The sequence below is a fragment of the Schistocerca gregaria genome, chromosome 5 (assembly GCF_023897955.1).
Source record: "Schistocerca gregaria isolate iqSchGreg1 chromosome 5, iqSchGreg1.2, whole genome shotgun sequence".
NCBI lineage: Eukaryota > Metazoa > Arthropoda > Insecta > Orthoptera > Acrididae > Schistocerca > Schistocerca gregaria.
This window is the reverse complement of record NC_064924.1, coordinates 131,795,478-131,817,999: the sequence shown is the minus strand read 5'-3', so window position 1 is coordinate 131,817,999 and position 22,522 is coordinate 131,795,478. Positions and strand designations below refer to the sequence as shown.

General features: G+C 44.9%; 1 protein-coding gene across 1 annotated transcript in view; it reads right to left on the bottom strand.

The window, feature by feature from the left end:
* The window catches only part of LOC126273259 (sodium/hydrogen exchanger 9B2-like), a 113,048-nt gene that overhangs the window by 4,105 nt on the left and 86,421 nt on the right, over positions 1-22,522 (bottom strand). The window contains exons 9-10 of the mRNA XM_049976804.1: positions 3,423-3,566; positions 194-295 (exon numbers count right to left, since the gene is read on the bottom strand). Coding sequence (XP_049832761.1) covers positions 194-295; positions 3,423-3,566 — 246 coding nt within the window. The remainder of the gene's footprint in view (positions 1-193; positions 296-3,422; positions 3,567-22,522) is intronic.

Below are 22,522 nucleotides of genomic sequence, written 5' to 3'. Positions count from 1 at the left end.
TACGATTTACAGATGATACTGCTGTCCTCCGTGAGAGTGAAGAAGACTCAGAGGATTTGCTGAATCGACGGAACAGTATGGTGAGAATATAATTTCTATTGGATGGTTTTGTGGATTTAAACACTCTATTTCTAATACAGTTAACATACTGTGTTTTATGTAACTTTTGATGTAGTTTTGGTAATATACATACCTGACCAGCAGCCTTCGCCATCCAGGATAAAGATACAAAAATTTTTTCCTTGAGGTTTAGTCTACTGCCAATTCCCAACAACATTGTTGCCAGTATTCGTACCTAAAAAGCAGAAAGAAATACTTTTTAAACAGAATGTCATTTCTTTCTGGTCGACTTTTACGAACTCATTCCAAAACAAAACTAAATTTATTAACGCTGTCATACTTCATAACACTTTACATATAAAGCTAAGACTCATTCAATCCAAATTTTTATAATGAACATGTCGCATCATTGTAGTGTTACACACAGTCCAGAACACTTGAGTAACTAGTTCCTACCTCTGTCTAAGAAGTTACTCTTTCCAAAACATAAATTATTTTTACACATAGCTTACAAACGCAAAGAAAAAATTTCAGAGATGCTGAAATCAATCAAATATTAATTTTGTTATGGTTTCCATGGACTTACAGAAAACTGGGCACAGTGTACTGACGCTCTTAAGCTAGAAAACTTTATCCACACACTGGATCAAATAGAATGAAAGTACAGGAAGAAAATACGTATTAACAATAGATTCCTTACTGATACTTCTTTGTTTCGTGTGTGTGTGTCTATTTCCAAGTCAGTGCTTATATTTTTTCCTAGTATATACTGTAACTTTCACCTAAATGCAGAAGCTACAAGAATATGAATAAAAATTGTCTTTAGGACACTCAGTGAATTTTCACAAGACGTGTACTGGGTGATTATAATGAAAGTGCAGCTACTCATGAAGGTCCATTGTCGGCTGTCAGTATCATACAGCAGCGCAACTTGGTACATATTGTCATGCAGAACCGATTTATGCTGGAAAAGATTAGTTCCAATTTGGCCATCAGGTGCAAACCTGGCGCTGCGAATACAAGAAAGCCATACAGAAATATTTCAACACGTAATGGATTACAAATGGAACATAGGCAAAAAATTTCGAACAAGTGAGAAAGGCATATGATGATTTTATTTTTAACAGCCACTTACATAATTTGCTCAGTATGAGCGCTCGAGTCGTAGACCAGATGCTCTACAGCACCAGATCCGTATTCGGTGGCCAAAGTAGGAACTAACTTGTTTTCAGAGTATATTGGTTTCGCATTAAGGCATCAGCGTGTCTGCTATATGATAATTACAACCGACACTGGACCCCTTTAAGTAGCTATACTTTAATTACAACGAACTGGTATGTGCAGTCCTGTACTTATCGCGAAATGACATAGCCCTTAGCTGCACTCTATTCAGTTAATGGAACTATTGGAACACAATAATCAGATTATAGTTACTGAAACCACAAAGAGACCACAACTCCAGATGGAAAAAATAAACACTAGACTTAATGAAGCACCCTAGTTAAATTACATTCTTACTGCACAGTACTGTAGATCACAGGCGCACGCAAGAGCGGAAGAGACGGAGGAGGGAGTAGTAAGTAGACGAGGGACACTTGGCCTATTCTGGAGCATGGGGGGACCACTAACTCCTCCAATGTCGATTATTTAAGAAGTCCAAGTCGCCTGCGCAAAACAACTTCAAATACTAGATGAGTGTGGTCTTGATAATTTCCACCTCATTTTAAGGAAAGTTAGTTTTTCAAACATCTGAATGTTTATGACGTCATATATCCTGAACTATGTGCCATGCAATTATATAACTTGCCGGTACACTTAGTAGTATTTTTGGATACTGTCTTCAACACGGGTTGCGAATGGAATAACAGAAAAAAAGTAATAAATTAAAATGTCATTCCTGATGCTGAGGTTTTGGTGCATGAACAGCAAAAATGTAATAAACGACAGTTTTTTCGTTTCATTGTTTTGTGGAGGGTGTCAGCGAGGAATAGCTTCGAAAAGACTTTTGTTGACGAAAGCCGTTAAGTGTTCTCAAAGATTTCGGAGAAATTGCGCGCTGTGACTTACACTGCACCAAGACGTATCGAACAAACTTCCTGACTTAAATACTTGACTCATTGTGTTATCCCTTTAACGTAAGATTACATCTCTTAATGAGTCGATTATGACAGAAAATTCAGTCAATTACTATTTTAAATACTGAAAACCAAATTTTTGTTGCGCTTGGAGTCTGTTACTTAGACAGCCTGCAACTGGGATCGGGTGATTGATCGTTTCAGCGGTTGAGTAATACAGACAGACTTCTCACCCATGCACATTATAAAAATGTAAGTATGTTCCTCATCTCCCCCTAAACCACAGGATCTATTTCATCCAAACTTAAATACACGTATCACTTTCTGGAAGGAGCCACATTAGGCAAAACTTGTAGAGAAACAGGAAGACTGGGATATGCGTAACATATAGTTCAGGACACTGGATGTAAGAGCTATTTTGAGATATAAAGACTGACGTAACAGGGGGAATAGTGGGTGCCGTACCAAGCCAGTCAGAGGACTGATGACATAAATCAGCAGTAAATTAACCTGCGCATCCGTTCCTCTTACACCACTGTCACAAGCGTAATTATGATAGATATCTGAGTTTATATTGTAACTTTTTTCTCTTCAAATAATCATTGGCATAGTTAAATCATACTCGGTTCTGGTTTGCAACATTTTTTTTCCATTTCCTTAACATACAGATACAACCTACAGTTTCTTTACACCTGTATCATCATAATATGGCTTTTGACATTTTTATGTTTACAGATTATGTAAAGAAATTTCTTCTTATACATTTGAGTGGTTTTACGCAACCTGTACTTTTTTCTATTTTCTTATTCAGCCTGCCATTCTCTGCTGTTTCCTAACAACGATTCTGAACATTTAAAAAACTGGTTAGGTGGATCAGCTGTAGCAACTGGAGCTGTGTGTTTCATCATTACTTACTTTTATGGTTTGTTTTCAGCCTTAATTTTTCTTGTTTATGACTTGTTGTCTGTGCACTCTGTAACTGGCAGATGTGAGCGTAATGTCTGTTGCTGACTTTCACTGCTGACTTCCCTCTCATATTTTCCTATAGTGTCCCTCTTGACTCGATGTCCTGTAAAACTTGCTTAAGTAATTCCGGCAAAGTTTCTTTTGCTCCAACCTGTTCTTCCGATAGCCGAGACAGTTGATGAAATCATCCCTGCTTCCGAAACCACGGACTCGTGTCTCCTGTGTGATATCTTCTGTTCTTACTTGCCAGATGAGAGTATTCTGTCACTGTTTTGTTACATAGACACTTAAATACTAAATGTGGCTGAAATGTGTACTCACCACCATAGCTGTGATGATACAGGCAACGCACAGTGAAACGAGGTTTCCTGTTAATTCCTCAAATTTTATCTGGGTACCTGTTATTCCAAACAGCACCGGTTCGAATATTATCCAAAATATTTCAAAGGCTGTAGCAACCGGGTTCTGAAACACACAAAAAACTGATGAGCTAACAACAAAGCGCCCAAAAGATACTATGATAAATTAGGTTACACATAGATTCCATTATTTAGATTTTTTCATGAAGTCCATTCCCCATTTTACAAGTGGTAATGTTTTGCGAAGGCCACAGCAGCTTCTAATTAATTGTTGTATTGTACACCGAAGAGCCAAAGAAAGTGGTACACCTGCCTAATATCGTGTAGGGTCACCACGAGCACACAGAAGTGCCGCAACACGACGTGTCGTGGACTCGAATCATGTCTGAAGTACTGCCAGAGGGAACTGACACTGAATTCTACAGGGCTGTCAATAAATCCGTAAGAGTAAGAGGTGTTGGAGGTCTCTTCTTAAGAGGACGTTGCAAGGCATCTCATATCTGGGGAGTTTGGTTGCCAGCGGAAGTGTTTAAGGTCAGAAGAATGTTCCTGGAGCCACTGGAGCCACTCTGTAGCAACTCTGGACGTATGGGGTGTCGCATTGTCCTGCTGGAATTGCCCAAGACCGTCGGAATTCACAATGGACACGAATGGATGCAGGTGATCAGACAGGATGCTTACCTGCGTGTCACCTGTCAGAGTCGTATCTAGACGTATCAGGGGTCCCATATCACTCCAACTGCACACGCTCCATAGCAGTACAGAGCCTCCACAAGTTTTAACAGTCCCGTGCTGACATGCAAAGTCCATGGCTTCATGACGTTGTCTCCATACCCGTACACGGCCATCCGCTCGATACAATTGCAAACGAGACTGGTCCGATGACGCAACATGTTTCCCGTCTTCAACAGTCCAGTGTCGATGTTGACGAGCTTGGACCTTCGGCTCCGAAAGCCCATATCAATGATGTTTCTTTGAATGGTTCGCACGCTGACACTTGTTGATGGTCCAACATTGAAATTTGCAGAAGCGTTGCATTTCTGTCACGTTGAACGAATCTCTTCAGTCGTCGTTGGTCCCGGATCTCTTTCCGGCCGCAGCGATGTCGGAGATTTGATGTTTTTGGCGCATTCCTGATGTCCACGGTACAGTCATAAAACGCTCGTGCGCGAAAATGCCCATTTCATCGCTACCTCGGCGATGCTGTGTCCCAATGCTCGAGCGCAGACTGTAACGCCACGTTCAGAGTCACGAAACTCTTGCAGCAGCAGTAACCGATCTAACAACTGCACCAGACACTAGTTGTCTTATATAGTTCTTGCCGACCACAGCGCCTTGTTCTGCCTGTTTACATAGCTCTGTATTTCAATACGGATGCCTATACCAGTTTCTTTGGCCCTTCAGTGTAAGTATAATCTGTGTGGATGCACAAACGGTGGCCGAACTCTTACGGGAATCGGCAAAAAGCCGCGAGTAATGAGTATAATGGATTGGGGCACTAATTACACTCCTGGAAATGGAAAAAAGAACACATTGACACCGGTGTGTCAGACCCATCATACTTGCTCCGGACACTGCGAGAGGGCTGTACAAGCAATGATCACACGCACGGCACAGCGGACACACCAGGAACCGCGGTGTTGGCCGGCGAATGGCGCTAGCTGCGCAGCATTTGTGCATCGCCGCCGTCAGTGTCAGCCAGTTTGCCGTGGCATACGGAGCTCCATCGCAGTCTTTAACACTGGTAGCATGCCGCGACAGCGTGGACGTGAACCGTACGTGCAGTTGACGGAATTTGAGCGAGGGCGTATAGTGGGCATGCGGGAGGCCGGGTGGACGGTACGCCAAATTGCTCAACACGTGGGGCGTGAGGTCTCCACAGTACATCGATGTTGTCGCCAGTGGTCGGCGGAAGGTGCACGTGCCCGTCGACCTGGGACCGGACCGCAGCGACGCACGGATGCACGCCAAGACCGTAGGATCCTACGCAGTGCCGTAGGGGACCGCACCGCCACTTCCCAGCAAATTAGGGACACTGTTGCTCCTGGGGTATCGGCGAGGACCATTCGCAACCGTCTCCATGAAGCTGGGCTACGGTCCCGCACACCGTTAGGCCGTCTTCCGCTCACGCCCCAACATCGTGCAGCCCGCCTCCAGTGGTGTCGCAACAGGCGTGAATGGAGGGACGAATGGAGACGTGTCGTCTTCAGCGATGAGAGTCGCTTCTGCCTTGGTGCCAATGATGGTCGTATGCGTGTTTGGCGCCGTGCAGGTGAGCGCCACAATCAGGACTGCATACAACCGAGGCACTCAGGGCCAACACCCGGCATCATGGTGTGGGGAGCGATCTCCTACACTATCCGTACACCTCTGGTGATTGTCGAGGGGACACTGAATAGTGCACGGTACATCCAAACCGTCATCGAACCCATCGTTCTACCATTCCTAGACCGGCAAGGGAACTTGCTGTTCCAACAGGACAATGCACGTCCGCATGTATCCCGTGCCACCCAACGTGTTCTAGAAGGTGTAAGTCAACTACCCTGGCCAGCAAGATCTCCGGATCTGTCCCCCTTTGAGCATGTTTGGGACTGGATGAAGCGTCGTCTCACGCGGTCTTCACGTCCAGCACGAACGCTGGTCCAACTGAGGCGCCAGGTGGAAATGGCATGGCAAGCCGTTCCACAGGACTACATCCAGCATCTCTACGATCGTCTCCATGGGAGAATAGCAGCCTGCATTGCTGCGAAAGGTGGATATACACTGTACTAGTGCCCACATTGTGCATGCTCTGTTGCCTGTGTCTATGTGCCTGTGGTTCTGTCAGTGTGATCATGTGATGTATCTGACCACAGGAATGTGTCAATAAAGTTTCCCCTTCCTGGGACAATGAATTCATGGTGTTCTTATTTCAATTTCCAGGAGTGTATATAGTGCAGGAAAATAAGTTATGAATGTGGGCCTCACGGGAGGCGTGCCAGAGATAAGTCCCTGCAGTCGCACTATCCTCTGTGTCCTCGGTGGTTCAGATGGATAGATCGTCTCCCATGTAATCAGGAGATCCCGGGTTCGAGTCCCGGTCGGGGCACACTTTTTCAACTGTCCCCGTCGATTTATATCAACGCCTGTATGCAGCTAGGGGTATTCATTTCATTGTATTTTCCATAACGTTGTGACAGGCACTTGACTGGAATCTTAACGGTGTTTTTTGCTTGTCATGAATTACTTACTAACAGTCATTAGACTCACGTAACGATCCGCCAGGTTTGCCGAGAGCGCAAATGCGTTGCTTCCTGGACTCGCGTAGGAGCGCCGGCCCTAGGTCGAATCCTGCCGGAGAATTAACGACGTGGGCCGGTGTGCCGACCAGCCTGGATGTGGTTTTAGACAGTTTTCCACATCTCCCTAGGTGAATACCGGGCTGGTCCCCACGTACCACCTCAGTTACACGCCTCGCAGATATTTGAAACACGTTCGCACTACATCATGGTTTACACTAGACGCAGACTGCTGGGGTACACTGCTTCCGTCTCGGGGGGGGGTATGGTGTGGCGGCAGGAAGGCCATCCGACCACCCCTCAAAATTAAGCATGCCAAATCTGATTTAACCATGCCGACCCTGCGCAACATGCCGGACTCAGGCATTAGCAAAAGAAGTTATTAGACTCGCATAAACCATAGTAAGCACGAAAGTAAGTGAAAAATCGCAAGGGCCCACTTGTCAATAGGGCGAATATTTAAGGAAGCTAAAAGTGTCTCCAATTGAAAAGTATACAATTATTTCTTTCATTCATAAGAATAACAGTGAAGTTTCCTAGTACAATTAGGTGAAACACGTATGGTTGAAAAGAATAACAAAAATTCTGTTCCAAAGACGAATAATAGTTAGCGTTATTGGCTCCATGAAAAACTTCGGAGCCGCGCGGGATTAGCCGAGCGGTCTAGGGCGCTGCAGTCATGGACTGTGCGGCTGATCCCGGCGGAGGTTCGAGTCCTCCCTCGGGCATGGGTGTGTGTGTTTGTGCTTAGGATAATTTAGGTTATGTAGTGTGTAAGCTTAGGGACTGATGACCTTAGCAGTCAAGTCTCATAAGATCTCACACACATTTCAACATTTTTTGAACAACCACGGAGAAGCAGATGCGAAGGAGTGGCTGCAGTCATTAACGAAATATTTTACAGAATCATTCTATTCGCCATTTTCCAGCACTTTAGTATATTTACTAGAGAAAGCTATCAGGAATAACTGAGTCGGTGTTCTGTTTCGTGTTCGTTTCTATGAGCAACAACATTATACTACGTCCAATTATATTGACATGGTAATTTTACGCTATTTATTAGAACAACAAACTATTTCGGGATTATTCGTCATTGTCAAGTACATCTAGAATGATGTGACTTCCATATTATGTCGTTAGTCAGCTGCATCGGGTTGTTTTGATTAGATGGTAAATGACGTAACTATAGTAAAAATAATAAGTTAATTACGAGGTGCATTCAAGTTCTAAGGCCTCCGATTTTTTTTCTCCGGACTGGAAAGAGATAGAAACATGCGCATTGTTTTAAAATGAGGCCGCTTTCATTGTCAATACGTCCCAGAGATGGCAGCACCGTATGGCAGATGGCATTTTACCGCCAGCGGCGAGAATGAGAACTGTTTTAAATACTTAAAATGGCGACGTTTTCCTTACTTGAACAGTGTGCCATCATTCGTTTTCTGAATTTGCGTGGTGTGAAACCAATTGAAATTCATCAACAGTTGAAGGAGACACGTGGTGATGGAGTTATGGATGTGTCGAAAGTGCGTTCGTGGGTGCGACAGTTCAATGAAGGCAGAACATCGTGTGACAACAAACCGAAACAACCTCGGGCTTGCACAAGCCGGTCTCGGGACATGTTCGAGAAAGTGGCGAGAATTGTTTTGGGGGATCGCCAAATGACTGTTGAACAGATCGTCTCCAGAGTTGGCATTTCTGTGGGTTCTGTGCACACAATCCTGCATGACGACCTGAAAATGCGAGAAGTGTCATCCAGGTGGGTGCCACGAATGCAGACGCACGACCACATGGCTGCCCGTGTGGCATGTTGCCAAGCAATGTTGACGCACCACGACAGTATGAATGGAACTTTCTTTTCATCGGTTGTGACAATGGATGAGACGTAGATGCCATTTCTCAATCCAGAAACAAAGCGCCAGTCAGCTCAATGGAAGCACACAGATTCACCGCCACCAAAAATTTCTGGTAACCACCAGTGCTGAAAAAATGATGGTGTCCATGTCCTGGGATAGCGAGGGCGTAATCCTTACCCGTTGCGTTCCAAAGGGCACTACGGTAACAGGTGCATTGTACGAAAATGTTTTGAAGAACAAATTCCTTCCTGCACTGCAACAAAAACGTCCGGGAAGGGCTGCGCGTGTGCTGTTTCACCAAGACAACGCGCCCGCACATCGAGCTAACGTTACGCAACAGTTTCTTCGAGATAACAACTTTGAAGTGATTCCTCATGCTCCCTACTCACCTGATCTGGCTCCTAGTGACTTTTGGCTTCTTCCAACAATGAAAGACACTCTCCATGGCCGCACATTTACCAGCCGTGCTGCTATTGCCTCAGCGATTTTCCAGTGGTCAAAACAGACTCCTAAAGAAGCCTTCGCCGCTGCCATGGAATCATGGCGTCAGCGTTGTGAAAAATGTGTACGTCTGCAGGGGAATTACGTCGAGAAATAACGCCAGTTTCATCGATTTGGGGTGAGTAGTTAATTAGAAAAAAATCGGAGGGCTTAGAACTTGAATGCACCTCGTATGGTTTGACAACAGTTTGACAGGTTTACCCCTCGGCGTAATATGGAGGTCACATTGTTCTAGACGTACTTGAAAATGGCGATAAATTCCGAAACAGTTTGTCGTTAGTGAGGGTTAATGATTAGAAACAACTAAACAACTAGTCTGGTGCATCTTTCTAATAGACATTATCTGACAGATATCATGCTGCTGGCCCTAACAATAAAAAATTTTATGAAACAGTTGCCGGATTTACGCCAGTCTGAAGAGATCTTAACACATGAAGAAGTCTTACAAAAATGTTGTACTGAAAGTCTGGCTCCAATATGATCTGGTAGAGAAACATTCCGAATTATGCGTGTAATTCTGTTTCACTGGGGTTGTATTTAGCACTTATTTGCCACGTCATATGTGTCAATACATTGCTCATAGAAGTGTCTATACAGGAATATATCTGCAGTATTTAAGTTCAGAAAATTAGAAGTAAATGGCATTCTTTCATTGTTTTAAAATTACTACAATATTACCTTTACATCAAGAAATTTCCAGCTGTGTAGAAACTTTTATTACAGCAAATGAGGACTTCTTTTTCAAAGGCGACAAGAAGAAAATCAGGCGCTTGTAGTGTAACAGACCAAGACGCATATATTGTAGAACACGATAAATCTGACTAGTATGCAAACCGATGCACTACAATTCCATTATATACATACCTGATCTTATTCTTATTGTCATCTTACGCTACTTATTATTACTCAATAAAGTCTTTGCCTAATCTTTGTAAAATAACGTGAATAATTTTTTGTGATGTGGGCAGATATCACATTTATAATCTTCAGTACAAACTGGAATGTAATAATATGTACAAAAATACGAGGGTTGTCCAGAAACTAAGTTCAGATCGGCCGCTAAATGGAAACCACAGTGAAAATCAGAATCATTCTATTTGCAAGAGTGTTCTACACTTTCCAGATACTTCTCAACATAATCGCCGCTCCAACCTAGACATTTGTAGGAGCGTTATACCAAATTTGCAACATCATCGTCATGGAAGGCAGCTGCCTGTCCTTTCTGATAATTCTCTACGCCGGTCTATAACGCGTAACATGTGCCCAAGTGTTGTCTTCGTATCCAGTGTTTCATGTGAACAGAGATGATACTCAGGACGAGTCAATTAGGGCTGTGTTGTGCGTGATCAAACACTTCCCATCGAAAAGGCTGCAGGAGTGTCTTCACTGCCCCTGCGGAGTGGGGCTGAGAGTTGCTATGAAGAAGGAAGTGCGTGGCAGTTGTGTTAGGTGGGCTGCATTCCTTAAGGCGAAGCCTCTCAGCGGGACCTCCTACTTGATGGGAGACATCGTTGTTCTGGGCACATTTACTCGCTCATATTGCGCACACAACTGAAAAGAGCATCTTGATGCAGTCGATGGTCATACTAGAGACACTGCCCAACACATCTGTGCAAAGTTTCATCAGGTTTTCACTGTGGTGTCCATTTTGTGACCGATCGGAGCTTACTTTCTGGATAACCCTCGTATAATTGGCACATTTGGACACAAGTGAAATTATAACTTAGTCTACATCCACGCTTTGTGGCGAAGGTTACAAGTGCCACTTCCCTTTTTTTCCTGTTCAGTTGTGAGTGGTTGGTGGTAGCCTGCATGCGGTCTCGAATCTCTCTGCCTTTACCCTTGTGTTCATTTATTGAGATACTTGTAGGAGGCAGCACTATATTGGGTGACTGTTCTACGAAAATAGATCTACGGAATTTTCACAGTAGACCATGCCGTGAAGCAGATCGCCTCTTTGGCAACGACTGTCACTGTAGTTGACCGGCCATCTCTATGATTCTTTCGCGCTGACTAAATGAACCTGCAAGGAAACGTGCTGCTCTTCTCTGGATTTTTCTATTTCTGTTCTGTATAGTGCGGATGCCAGACTGACGGATTTGTAAGTTATCTCCTTTCTTGACAGACTACATTTACCGAAGGTGCTTCCAATGAATCTCAGTGTGGCACCTTGTAAGGTGTCAGGCAAATCCAACACCTTCCATGAACACTGACATGATAAGCAAATCCAGTCACATAGCTCCGAATAAATCGTGACATTAAATTAACCAAAGTAATACGAGTAACGAGTGAGCATATGGAATACCACAGACTAACACAAGAATACCTAAATGCATGTCGTACCTTCTCACCGTGAGACCGACGCAGTTCCGAGGGGAGAAACGAGGACTGAAGCCGAGAGCAGAACCGTGTTAAGCTAGAAGGCCCTACGATAAGGGACGGACTGGACACCCACGTCGCCAGCCTTCCCCTAAGACTACCACACGCATGTTTTAGCATGAGACTTTTTCGTGTCTCTGTTACGTCAAGGACCACCCCCCAGCCCATGTTAAAAGATAGAGCCCTCCAGAAGAACAGTATAAATCTTACAATAACGCTAAAAGGACCACACCAGCTGCAGGTTTTAGCGTGAGCCTTTTTAGCGTCTCTGTTACGTTGCAAACTTTAAAAACATTGCCCCACCACGAAAAGTATAACGTTTCTCATTGGATAGACAGAATTTTTGTAGGCGGAGCTTAAGGTTAACATTAAGACCCTGATTGTTCAGATGAAAACACAGCCAGATAGTTTTTTTAAAAAACCAACTTCTGTAAATTGTAGTAAGGAGAAGTTAGGTCAGAGTTGCTTCCGAGATGGCGAGGTGAGCGGAGCTGTGGTGCCCGCCGCTGCCCTGACGCTGCCTGAACACCGACAAGGTAATGAACGCGCGCGATGTCGCATTTTTGAGCGCATAAGGCTTCACTCAGAACTGCAGAAGTCTCATCTGTTACACCTCCTTTTTGCGTAATACTAGTGTCGATCGTCAATTAAAGCTCATGGTGTTCACATTTGCCACTTGAAGTAAAAATCTGAAACGCGATGATTTTTCTGTTATATGGTTATTCAGAAGCCCCATCAGCTACTGTAATTTACGACAATTTAGATAAGTTATTATAATTGAGGGTCACTGTAGACCACTTTGATAGTTTTCTCTTTCGTGAAACTTAATTTAAACCTAGATTATAGATGTGACACGGCATAGGTCATCCTTCGATCCATTGTAGAACTTGGAAACCCACTCAGGGAATATTCGTTCACATTTTTGTTGAACGCAGTTGGTTTTTACCATCCTGTATTAAAACACTTCCTTTTATCAATAGTGCAATTTATAAACACTGTTTTGTGAGTAGAATAAAATTTCCAATGGTAAACTTAACTGCTTTTTAGACATTATTTTACCAGCTAACTAAAAATAGGAAAGCCTTGAACCCCTTCCACTAAATTTAGTTAGTATTAAGATTCTTTTACAGGGAGTGCAGTGGAGCTCACGCTGAGATCATTTAGTATTTGGTTATATCATCGCTAGTCTCACTGAACTCTTCTGAATTCTACATATCATGTGTGGTCTGGTGTCTCCTTACCAGCAACAGGTCCCAGGTTCAAACTAGTCAATTCCCTAAAAAAAAACACGCTCAGAGCGTCATTGCGCGAAAGTGGTAGGGAGACGATATAGAAGAAACTGACACCACCATGAAGGTTTAGAAACTGCCTCATCTGCGATTAATTTTTTGTGGTCGTTCTACTTCAAACCGGTCCATATGCATACTCCTATATCTTTGATGGGAATATATTCTTACAGTAGTTGCGTTTCACTTGTGCAATCATACCATAAAGAGTCTGCCGGTATATGTACTAGCAATACGTTACATTTGTTTACCTATATGTTGAGGGTCAAGGCGGAACCGCGCTGCTGCTACGATCGCAGGTTCGAATCCTGCCTCCGGCATGGATGTCTGTGATGTCCTTAGGTTAGTTAGGGTTAAGTAGTTCTAAGTCTAGGGGACTGATGACCTCAGATGTTAAGTCCCATACTGCGTAGAGCCATTTGAACCATTTTTGTTGAGGGTCAGCTGCCACCCCTACACAAAGCTTCGATTCTCTGCAGGTCTTCCAGTATTTCGCTACTGGTTTCTAGTGTCGTGACTTCTCTGTATACAATAGCACAGAAGCGAGACCCTGCTAACACCAGCGCTTGAAAACAACACTTTACTGCTCTAACTGGTCCTGTAAATCGTCGCTAGAACAACTGCGTACTATACAAGGGGTGGCAGGTCCGAGTCTCACACTTGAAAGAAGCGTCTCTCTAGAAAAATGATTGTTCCTCACCAAAACAATACGCACAAGGGAGAAAGCGTATTAATTACCTGTTTCAAGGTATATCAACATACAACAGCTCATTTATTAACAACACATAATGCACCCGTTCGTGCTTCAGAATTGGCAGCATTACATAAACGCTATCATTTCTCTGACTACAATAAAAAGCAATTAATGTAACGAATATCATAAAGAATGTTCCTTTAAACCTCTGTTATACATTGACAGATCTTTACAATTGCATTATTCATAATACAAAGTTTCAAATACATATCCGACTTGTTGCATGCATTGATGTAAGCGGTTCTCGGTATTACTATGGACACCTCTAAATATTTCTGCAGATATTAACGCAAGCATGACTTATCGGTTTTTTTTAACAGTTCTGGATTTTCCGCTTCCGTTTCATAAACCCAGGCCTTGATATAACCCCATTAGAAAAGGACGCTAAATCGAACGGTCGCACTGGCCATCGAAAGCAATTAACGTGATCTATGCACCTTTGGGGTACACATTGTTGAGACATTCCCAAACCCGTTTACAATAACGGGGTGGTGGATCATCGTGCTGAAACAGGACGTCACAGGTGACTGAAGTGGGTTGTCTTTTAGGAGATGCCCAAATGTCAGCTCATTGTGTAGGAATTGCAACAGATGACAAGTTAGTCTAGGAGCCAAATAAACTGGCAGAATGATGCGTTCTCGTAGAATTCTGCACCTTACGTTAATTCCTCCTTGCTCTTGCATGTGGTGTGGTCGTAATCAGTGAGGATTTGCAGGGGCTAAGTAAGTAGATTGTGTCTATTGACAGTGGCGTCTTTGACGAAATGGCATTCATCTCCCCATAAAATCTGCCTGATAAAATACCGATTTACGGCTGCTTTATTTACGAGACGTCTGCAGAATGATAGCCGATTTTGGAAATCGTTTCCATTGAGCATATTAAAGGGATTCCATTTTCGTTCCTCCAGAATCCAATGAACCGAAGACCTCGATATTCCCAGGTCTGCTGCAGCTCTTTTTTTGGTCCTAATTACGATGAGGAATCGGTGTTACTGGGCGAGATCTAATGAATTTCATAGTTGTAGTAATAATAACGACCGAAATAGTATTATCATTACCATCTGAAGATTTAAAACAGAGAAAAATCTCCTTTTTTTAAAATAAGTTTGAAACAATTCAATCTTGAAACCTTAATTTAAGTCGGCTGAACGTCTTATTTTAAAATTGAACCAACTAAATTAATAGGCGGCTGAAGGCCTGGCACAGTACTTGAGACTAAAAGAAAATCACAATCTAAAAGCAACAGAACAATGGTGCTCAGAAGCACTCCGAGGGTCGGTCTGATGAGGTAACTCTAAATTAAGGTTAGCTGAGGTAGGCAGCCAAGAATAAGATTAAATAATCAGATGTCAACCCGACCCTGAGACGGCTGAAGGACCAACCGACAACCTAATCAATTACCTTTCGGCCGACCAGCTGCACGACAACGGAAAACGTCAGCGAGGACGAAGATGCCAGCAGCGCTACGTCTTCAAATATTGGCGTCTAAAAACAGCCAAGGCACAATAACCACTCAAAAATATAAACAAACACCAAGGACTGTCGAACTGCACGCCTTGTTGAACAGCATCATACGGCGAGGAAAAACGCACTGCGAACACTCGGTGCTGTGTCCCAACCGACCGACTGCCAACTCCAGTACGCATACAACATTAAAATAACTGCTCAGTCGAAATCACACAAGCTAGAGACAGTTCCACGAAAACACTTCCACAAGAACTCGAACCATGCTAAAAGTAGTCACTGTGGAACTACAAGGACCAATCACAAGTCGACACACACAGAGAACCCGGTGAGACGACCGACCGAACGAGCAACCAAGGTCGTCCCCAATCAAGTCATGTGTGTCGGCAACGGTCGGGCGAGGCATGGCTGTCCGGACCTCACTGCAGCTCCATCCCGACTCAGCTCGACGTCCGTTCGGAACTCGGAGACACGGTGACCCGGGCGCACTGGGTCGGACCCAACCATGCAGAGGGAACACTTGCCCATTGGGTTCCCGACATCTCTGCACCAGAAAGGATCCGACCCACGCCCGGCAAGATGACCACCTGACGAGGCCCAGAAACGGTCAAAAGTCCCAATACACGTCGCCCGATGAGACGAACGACAACCAACGGTCGCTGCCGCTCTAGTCTCCTTCCGTCAGGCAGTGCATGTGTGTCGCCAGCGGTCGGGCGAGTACTCGCTGTCCACACTTCACTGGCGCTGTGTCCCAACTGAACTGCCGACATACCACGATCCGGAAATACTAGCGGTCGCTCCAGAGATAGTACGACAGTGCTCTTATCGATAGCGATGCTGCTGCCGCTCACGGTCAGGCAGGCAGCAACTTAGTGACGCCAATTAACCTAATAAAAAAACGGGACTGCAGTAACGCAAAGACAAGATTTCAAGTAATAAACGGCACGAACACGAGTCGCGCACGTCTCATTATTATTATTATTATTATTATTATTATTATTATTATGCAATCTAAATGCAACAGCATTATAATACTTTCGTTTATACTACATTGCACGTGCGCGTTATTTTCGTTTATGCTATGCTTATGCTGCGTGGAATGTTCCCCAAAATACTCAGTAATATTCCGGACAACATGAGGTGATTCGCGGATTGGTATTTACAGGACACGGTGCACATGGAAAGCTCCATCAGTTGTTAAACGCATCTCTGTACGTCTAAAAACACGCGCAGAAAGCAGACGTCGCGTTTGAAAACGTTGTGAATACACCCTTCGGCCCTCAGCTGCATTGCGGGGGCGTCTCTCCATAGATGAGTATCACATTAGTGAAGTCTACTCTGGAGTGCACTGCAGTTGTTACCTGTTCGACTGCAAGATCTTATAAGAGCGGAACCAGGAGGAAAACGCAGGCAGATGGCGGCACAGTTCGGTGGAGGTTCGCTTGTACATGTACTTTCCCTTTCGAGAGCATTGAAAAAGCAACCCTTTTTGCACTATCGAAACGTAAACCTATAGAGAAAGGCTTGCGTGGGCCACCTGGCATATTATGTAAAATAATGGTCCTATAAAATTCCCTTGGGGCGCTCCAGAAGCTGTTTCTACGTCGATATCTCTCCGACAGAATAATAGGCAGTCTTCTGTTTCCTAGAAACTCTTCCGTCCAGCCACAAAATTGATCTCAGACTGCTTACGCTACTGCTTTATTCATTAGTCTTCCGGTAGACAAGGACCATAGCATCGGCCCGGGCCCCTACAGCTCTCTGGATCTCGTGGACGAACAGAGTGATCTGGGCTTCACACGATCGTTTTTTTCGTAACGCATGTTGATCCATAGAGAGGAGATTTTCGGTCTCCAGAAACGTCATTTAACGTGTTGCAAAATTGTATAACATACCAACGTCGGAAATATAGGCCTATAGCTTTGTGCGTCTGTTTGACGACCCTTCTTGGAAACGGGAATGATCCGCGCTTTTTTCCACTCATTCGGAATGCTTCTCTCATCTAGTGACCTACACTATGTGATCAAAAGCATCCGGACACCTGGCTGAAAGTGACTTACGTGGCGCCCTCAGTCGGTAATGCTCGAATTCAATATTGTGTTGGCCCACCCTTAGTCTTGATGGCTGCTTCCACTCTCACAGGGATACGTTCAATCAGGTGCTGGGAAGTTTCTTGGGGAATGGCAGCCCATTCTTCACGGAAAGCTGCACTCAGGAGAGGTATCGATTTCGGTCGGTGACGCCTGGCACGAAGTCGGCGTTCCAAAACATCCCAAAGGTGTTTTGTTGGATTCAGGTCAGGACTCTGTGCAGGTAAGTTCATTACAGGGATGTTATTGTCGCATAACCATACAGCCACAAGCTGTGCATTATGAACAGGTGTTCGATCGTGTTGAAAGCTGCAATCGCCATCCCCGAATTGCTGTTCAACAGTGGTTAGAAATAAGTTGCTTAAAACATCAATGTAGGCATGAGCTGTGATAGTGCCACGCAAAACAAGGGGTGCAAGCCCCCTCCACGAAAAACACGACCACACCATAACACTACCGCCTCCGAATTTTACTGTTCGCACTACACACGTTAGCAGATTACGTTCACCGGGCATTCACCATGCCCACACCCTGCCATAGAATCGCAACATTATGTATTCGTCACCCCACACAACGTTTTTCCACTGTTCAATCGTCCAATGTTTACGCTCCTTACACCAAACGAGGTGTCGTTTGGCATTTACCGGCGTGATGTGTGAGATATGAGCATCCGCCCGACCTTGAAATCCAAGTTTTCTCACCTCCCGTCTAACTGTCATAGTACTTGAAATTCCTGTGTGACGGTCTGGATAGATGTCTGCCTATTACACATTACGACCCTCTTCAACTGTCGGCGGTCTCTGTCAGTCTACAGATGACGTCGGCATGTACGCTTCTGTGCTGTACGTGTCCCTTCACGTTTCCACTTCACTGTGACATCGGAAGCAGTGAACCTAGGGATGTTTAGGACTGTGGAAATCTCGCGTGCAGACATATGAGACAAGTGACACAAAATCACAAAACGGTCAAAGTCCGTGAATTCCGCGTAGCGCCCCATTCTGTTCTCACACAATGTCTTACGACTAGTGAGGTCGCTGATATAGAATACCTGGCAGTAGGTGGCAGCACACTGCACTTAATATGAAAAACTTATTTTTTGGGGTGGTCCGGATGCTTTTGATCACATAGCGTACTATAAACCGCTGCTAGAAGAGAGGCAAATTCTTTCGCATAGTCTATGTAAAATCGAACTGGTATCTTATCAGAACCAGTGGCCTTTCCTCGGGCGAAATCAGTTGCTTTTTTACCCTTTCTCACTTATTTCGACATCTGTCATTTTGCCATTCGTGCGACAATTTAAAAGAGGAACTACAGCGCGATATTCCTCTGTGAAATAGTTTTCGAAGACGTTTACTATTTTGGCCTTCTTATGTCAACCTCTTTTTCAATGCCATTTCGTTCACAGGGTGTGTTAATAGATATGTGTGGTGTCACTGCAAGACACCATTCTTGCTAGTTGGTAGCCTTTAAATCGGCCGCGGTCCGTTAGAGTACGTAGGATCCGCGTGTCGCCTCTATCAGTGATTGCAGACCGAGCGCCACCACACGGCAGGTCTAGAGAGACTTCCTAGCACTCGCCCCAGTTGTACAGCCGACTTTGCTAGCGATGGTTCACTGACTAAATACTCTCTCATTTGCCGAGACGATAGTTAGCATAGCCTTCAGCTACGTTATTTGCTACGACCTAGCAAGGCGCCAGTATCCGTACTATTGATATTGTGAATCATGTACCATAAAGAGCGACGTTCGTCATTAATAGATTAAAGCTAAGTATTCCACCAGCTACGTCCGTTTTTCTAAATTCTAATTCCCTTGTCATGTTCCAGACCTCACGCCAGCCTGCGTGAGCTAAAACGCGTGCGTGCCTTTCGGCCTCCTTTAGTAACACGGTGTTGGCTCTCCTGCCAACCACAACAATGGCGACGAGAGTAAAAGTGTTCTTATCTAAATTGCCCTGATTTACTTGTGTAATGGCTTCGCCACAATCTCCAGAAGTACTGTCCGAATTTTATCGCTTACAGAATCAGCAGACGCAGGCCTTACTGGATGCCCTTGGACAGCTCGTTCAGGGTCAACGTGCGATGCAAACCGATGCGGCAGCAGCCGCTTCACCGCTAACGCAGCCACAATACGCTGTTGCACCAACTTTTCGACCTTTTCATGCTGCACTGGAAAGCTGGACGGAGTGGTCACGCCAATCTGGATTCCATCTCGCCGCCTACACAATTCAAGGTAACGAGCGGCAGCCTTTTCTCCTTTCATCTGCCGGCGTGAGTACGTACCGTGTGACAGTCTAATTATTTCCCCGCCGCGACGTAGCAGCTCTGTCCTACGAAGAAATTTTGTCTGCATTAGATGCATATTTCAAAGAATCAGTCAACGTAGTTGCCAAACGGTATATATTTTTCGTACAAAACGTACGGCAGGTCAGAGTAATCGGGAGTGGGTTGCAACCGTGCAAGGCCTTACTAGGGATTGTGCTTTTGAGTGTCCATGTGGACTCCCTTATTCAGATACTATGGTACGTGATGCAATTGCACAGAACGTTTCCGATGTTCGTATACGGGAACAGATTTTGAAACTAGTAAATCCCTCCCTTCAACAAGTGATGGACATATTGGATCGGCAGGACACACTTGACTTTGCTCAGGAATCATTTGAAACTTCGCCAGCAGTGTGTCAGGTTAACCGGCCCGCCGGGCGAGCTGCACGGAGCAGTAAACAGCCCTCGCGCCCGGCAGCGCCGCTGCCGCCAGGCTCTCAGCCACGTGTGCCGCGCCGGGAAGCAAATGCAGTAATCGTACCATGCCCGCGGTGAGCTACTAAACATTCGAGTGAGAATTGCCCGTCACGCCAAGCTATTTGCTTTTATTGTAATAAAAAAGGACATGTTCAGAGTGTTTGCCAGAAAAAGCTCAGATCGGAAGCTCAAAACTGTTCCAGACACTTTGCTTCGGGCCGGAATCGGAATCGAACCAAGGATCCTCAGGCTCGTGAAACTTCGCCCATGGAAATTCATGTAGTTCATTCCACTCCGCCCACTGCCACTCTCTCTAACAGTGACTGTGTTCGTCCCAAAAATAGTGTGCGTTGACATCGCCGGAACTCCCGTCAAGTCGCAAGTGATTCTGTAGCAGTGTCAGTTCACGTTGCACGAGACAGTTGCTCTTGTCGTCAGCAGGATAATAAACTTTTTGTAGACTTCGACATTAAAGGCAAAGTGATACCATTCCAGCTCGATACCGGAGCTGCACTTTCACTGATCAATCACAACACTTACAAACTGCTGGGCACACCTCCGTCGCGTGCCGCAAATGTTAAGTAGTTATTCAGGTCAAGGTATCCCTGTGTTAGGACAGTGCAGCCTTCTTGCAACATACAAAAGACAAACGAAACTTGTGTCATTTTACGTCCTTCGTTCTTCTTCTGCAGTGAACTTGTTTGGTCTGGATTTATTTCAGTTGTTTAACTTGTCTATAGTAAATCAGGTCCTATCAGTGAACCAGACTGTGCCTTCAGACAGTGTTTCTCGTCTATGTGAAGAATTTGCAGACATTTTTGCACCGGGCCTCGGTTGCGCTAAGAACTATAAAGCACATTTGGAACTGAAGGTAAACGTGAAACCGAAATTTTTCAGAGCGCGCAGTGTTCCCCACGCATTGCGTGATGAGCTCGCAAAAACATTACACGATTTGGATTCAAAACGTGTGCAGGCTTCTCTCTGGGCATCACCCTTAGTAATTTTGCCAAAACCTTCCGGAAAGTTGAGACTTCGTGTGGACTTCAAGGCAACAGTGAATCCACAACTAGTGATCGAAACTTTTCCTTTACCCCGCCCGTAAGATCTTTTTGACAAACTGCGCCAGGGTAAATATTTTTCGAAGTTGGACCTCGCAGATGCGTACTTGCAAATACCGGTGGACGAAAAATCCCAGCGCGTTTTGGTGGTTAACACACATCTTGGTTTGTATCGATTCAAACGACTGCCATTCGGGTGTGCATCCGCCCCTGCATTGTTTCAGCAGTATTTAAAACTGTTTGTGCGTCGGTCCCTCCTGCAGCAAATTATCTGGACGATAATGTGATCTCTGGAAAGACGGAAGAAGAACATTTGGCCAATCTCAGAACATTATTCGCTTGCGGAAGGACAAATGTGTTTTTTTTTTTTTTTTTTTTTTTTTTTTTTTTTTTTTTTTTTTTTGCTCGTGATTTGCCATACCTGGGACATGTAATCAATGCCCAAGGCATACATCTCAGTCCCACGCACCTTCGTGCCATACAAGACTTGCCTTCACCGCAGAATTTGAAGCAGCTACAGAGAGTGCTTGGAAAAATTAATTAGTATAGCCGTTATATACCACACCCCTCCTCCATTTCAGCTCCGCTTCATCGCTTACGCCGTAAAGGTGTTCTGGACGATGGAATGCGAACGCGCCTTTCGCCAGTTGAAATCGGCGTTGCTTTCCAATACTTGCCTTACACCATTCGATCCCCAGAAGCCCCTTTTGTTGATGGTGGATGCATCGGATTTCCGGATCGGTGCTGTGCTTGCGCACAAAGATGGATCGCACGATTGCCCTATTGCCTTTGCGTCCAAATTGCTCTCGTCTGTGAAAAGAAATTATTCACAGATCGAGAAAGAAGCATTGGCTCTCGTATTTGGTGTTACAAAGCTTCATGATTTCTTGTATGGTCGTCACTTTACCATAATCATGGACCACAAACTTTTGACATCGCTTTTTCATCCGATCAAGCCTGTACCTCCACGTACAGCGCAGAAATTCATTTGCTGGTCTATTTTCCTCTCGCAGTACCGCTACGATATCTTGTATCGGTCCACTGCTAAGCACGGAAACGCCGATGCGTTGTCCCGCTTGCCTGTTGCTGAGGATAGGGCATTCGATTCCTCCGAACTTGCTTGCATATTCATTGATGCGGAAACCGATGACGTGGTCGAATCGTTTTCGATTGATTTTCGTCGTGTAGCTACAGCCACAGCTGCCGACCCTGTCTTTTCTCCCGTTCTGCGTTTTGTTGCTACGCAATGGCCCTTGTCAAAGTCACGGATCGGGGACCCGTTGGTTCGCCGATTTTTTGCTCACAAGGAGAGACTTTTTGTACGACGTGGTGTTTTGCTGTTGCGTTCTGATACTGATCAGTCCAGGGTCGTGGTACCACGTTCGTTACAATCCTCTGTCTTACAGCTTTTTCACCGAGGACATTGGGGTATAGTGAGAACGAAACAACTTGCTCGTCAGCACTGTACTTGGTTCGGAATTGATGCCGCGATTACGAATATGTGCTCTTCTTGCATGGTGTGTACCGAACAACAATCAGCACCACCGCGGAAATTCTTTGCATGGCCAAAAGCCACTTCCCCTTGGCGACGCTTACACATCGATTTTGCTGGGCCATTCTGGAATGCTCGATGGTTGGTTGCGGCAGATTCATTCAGTAA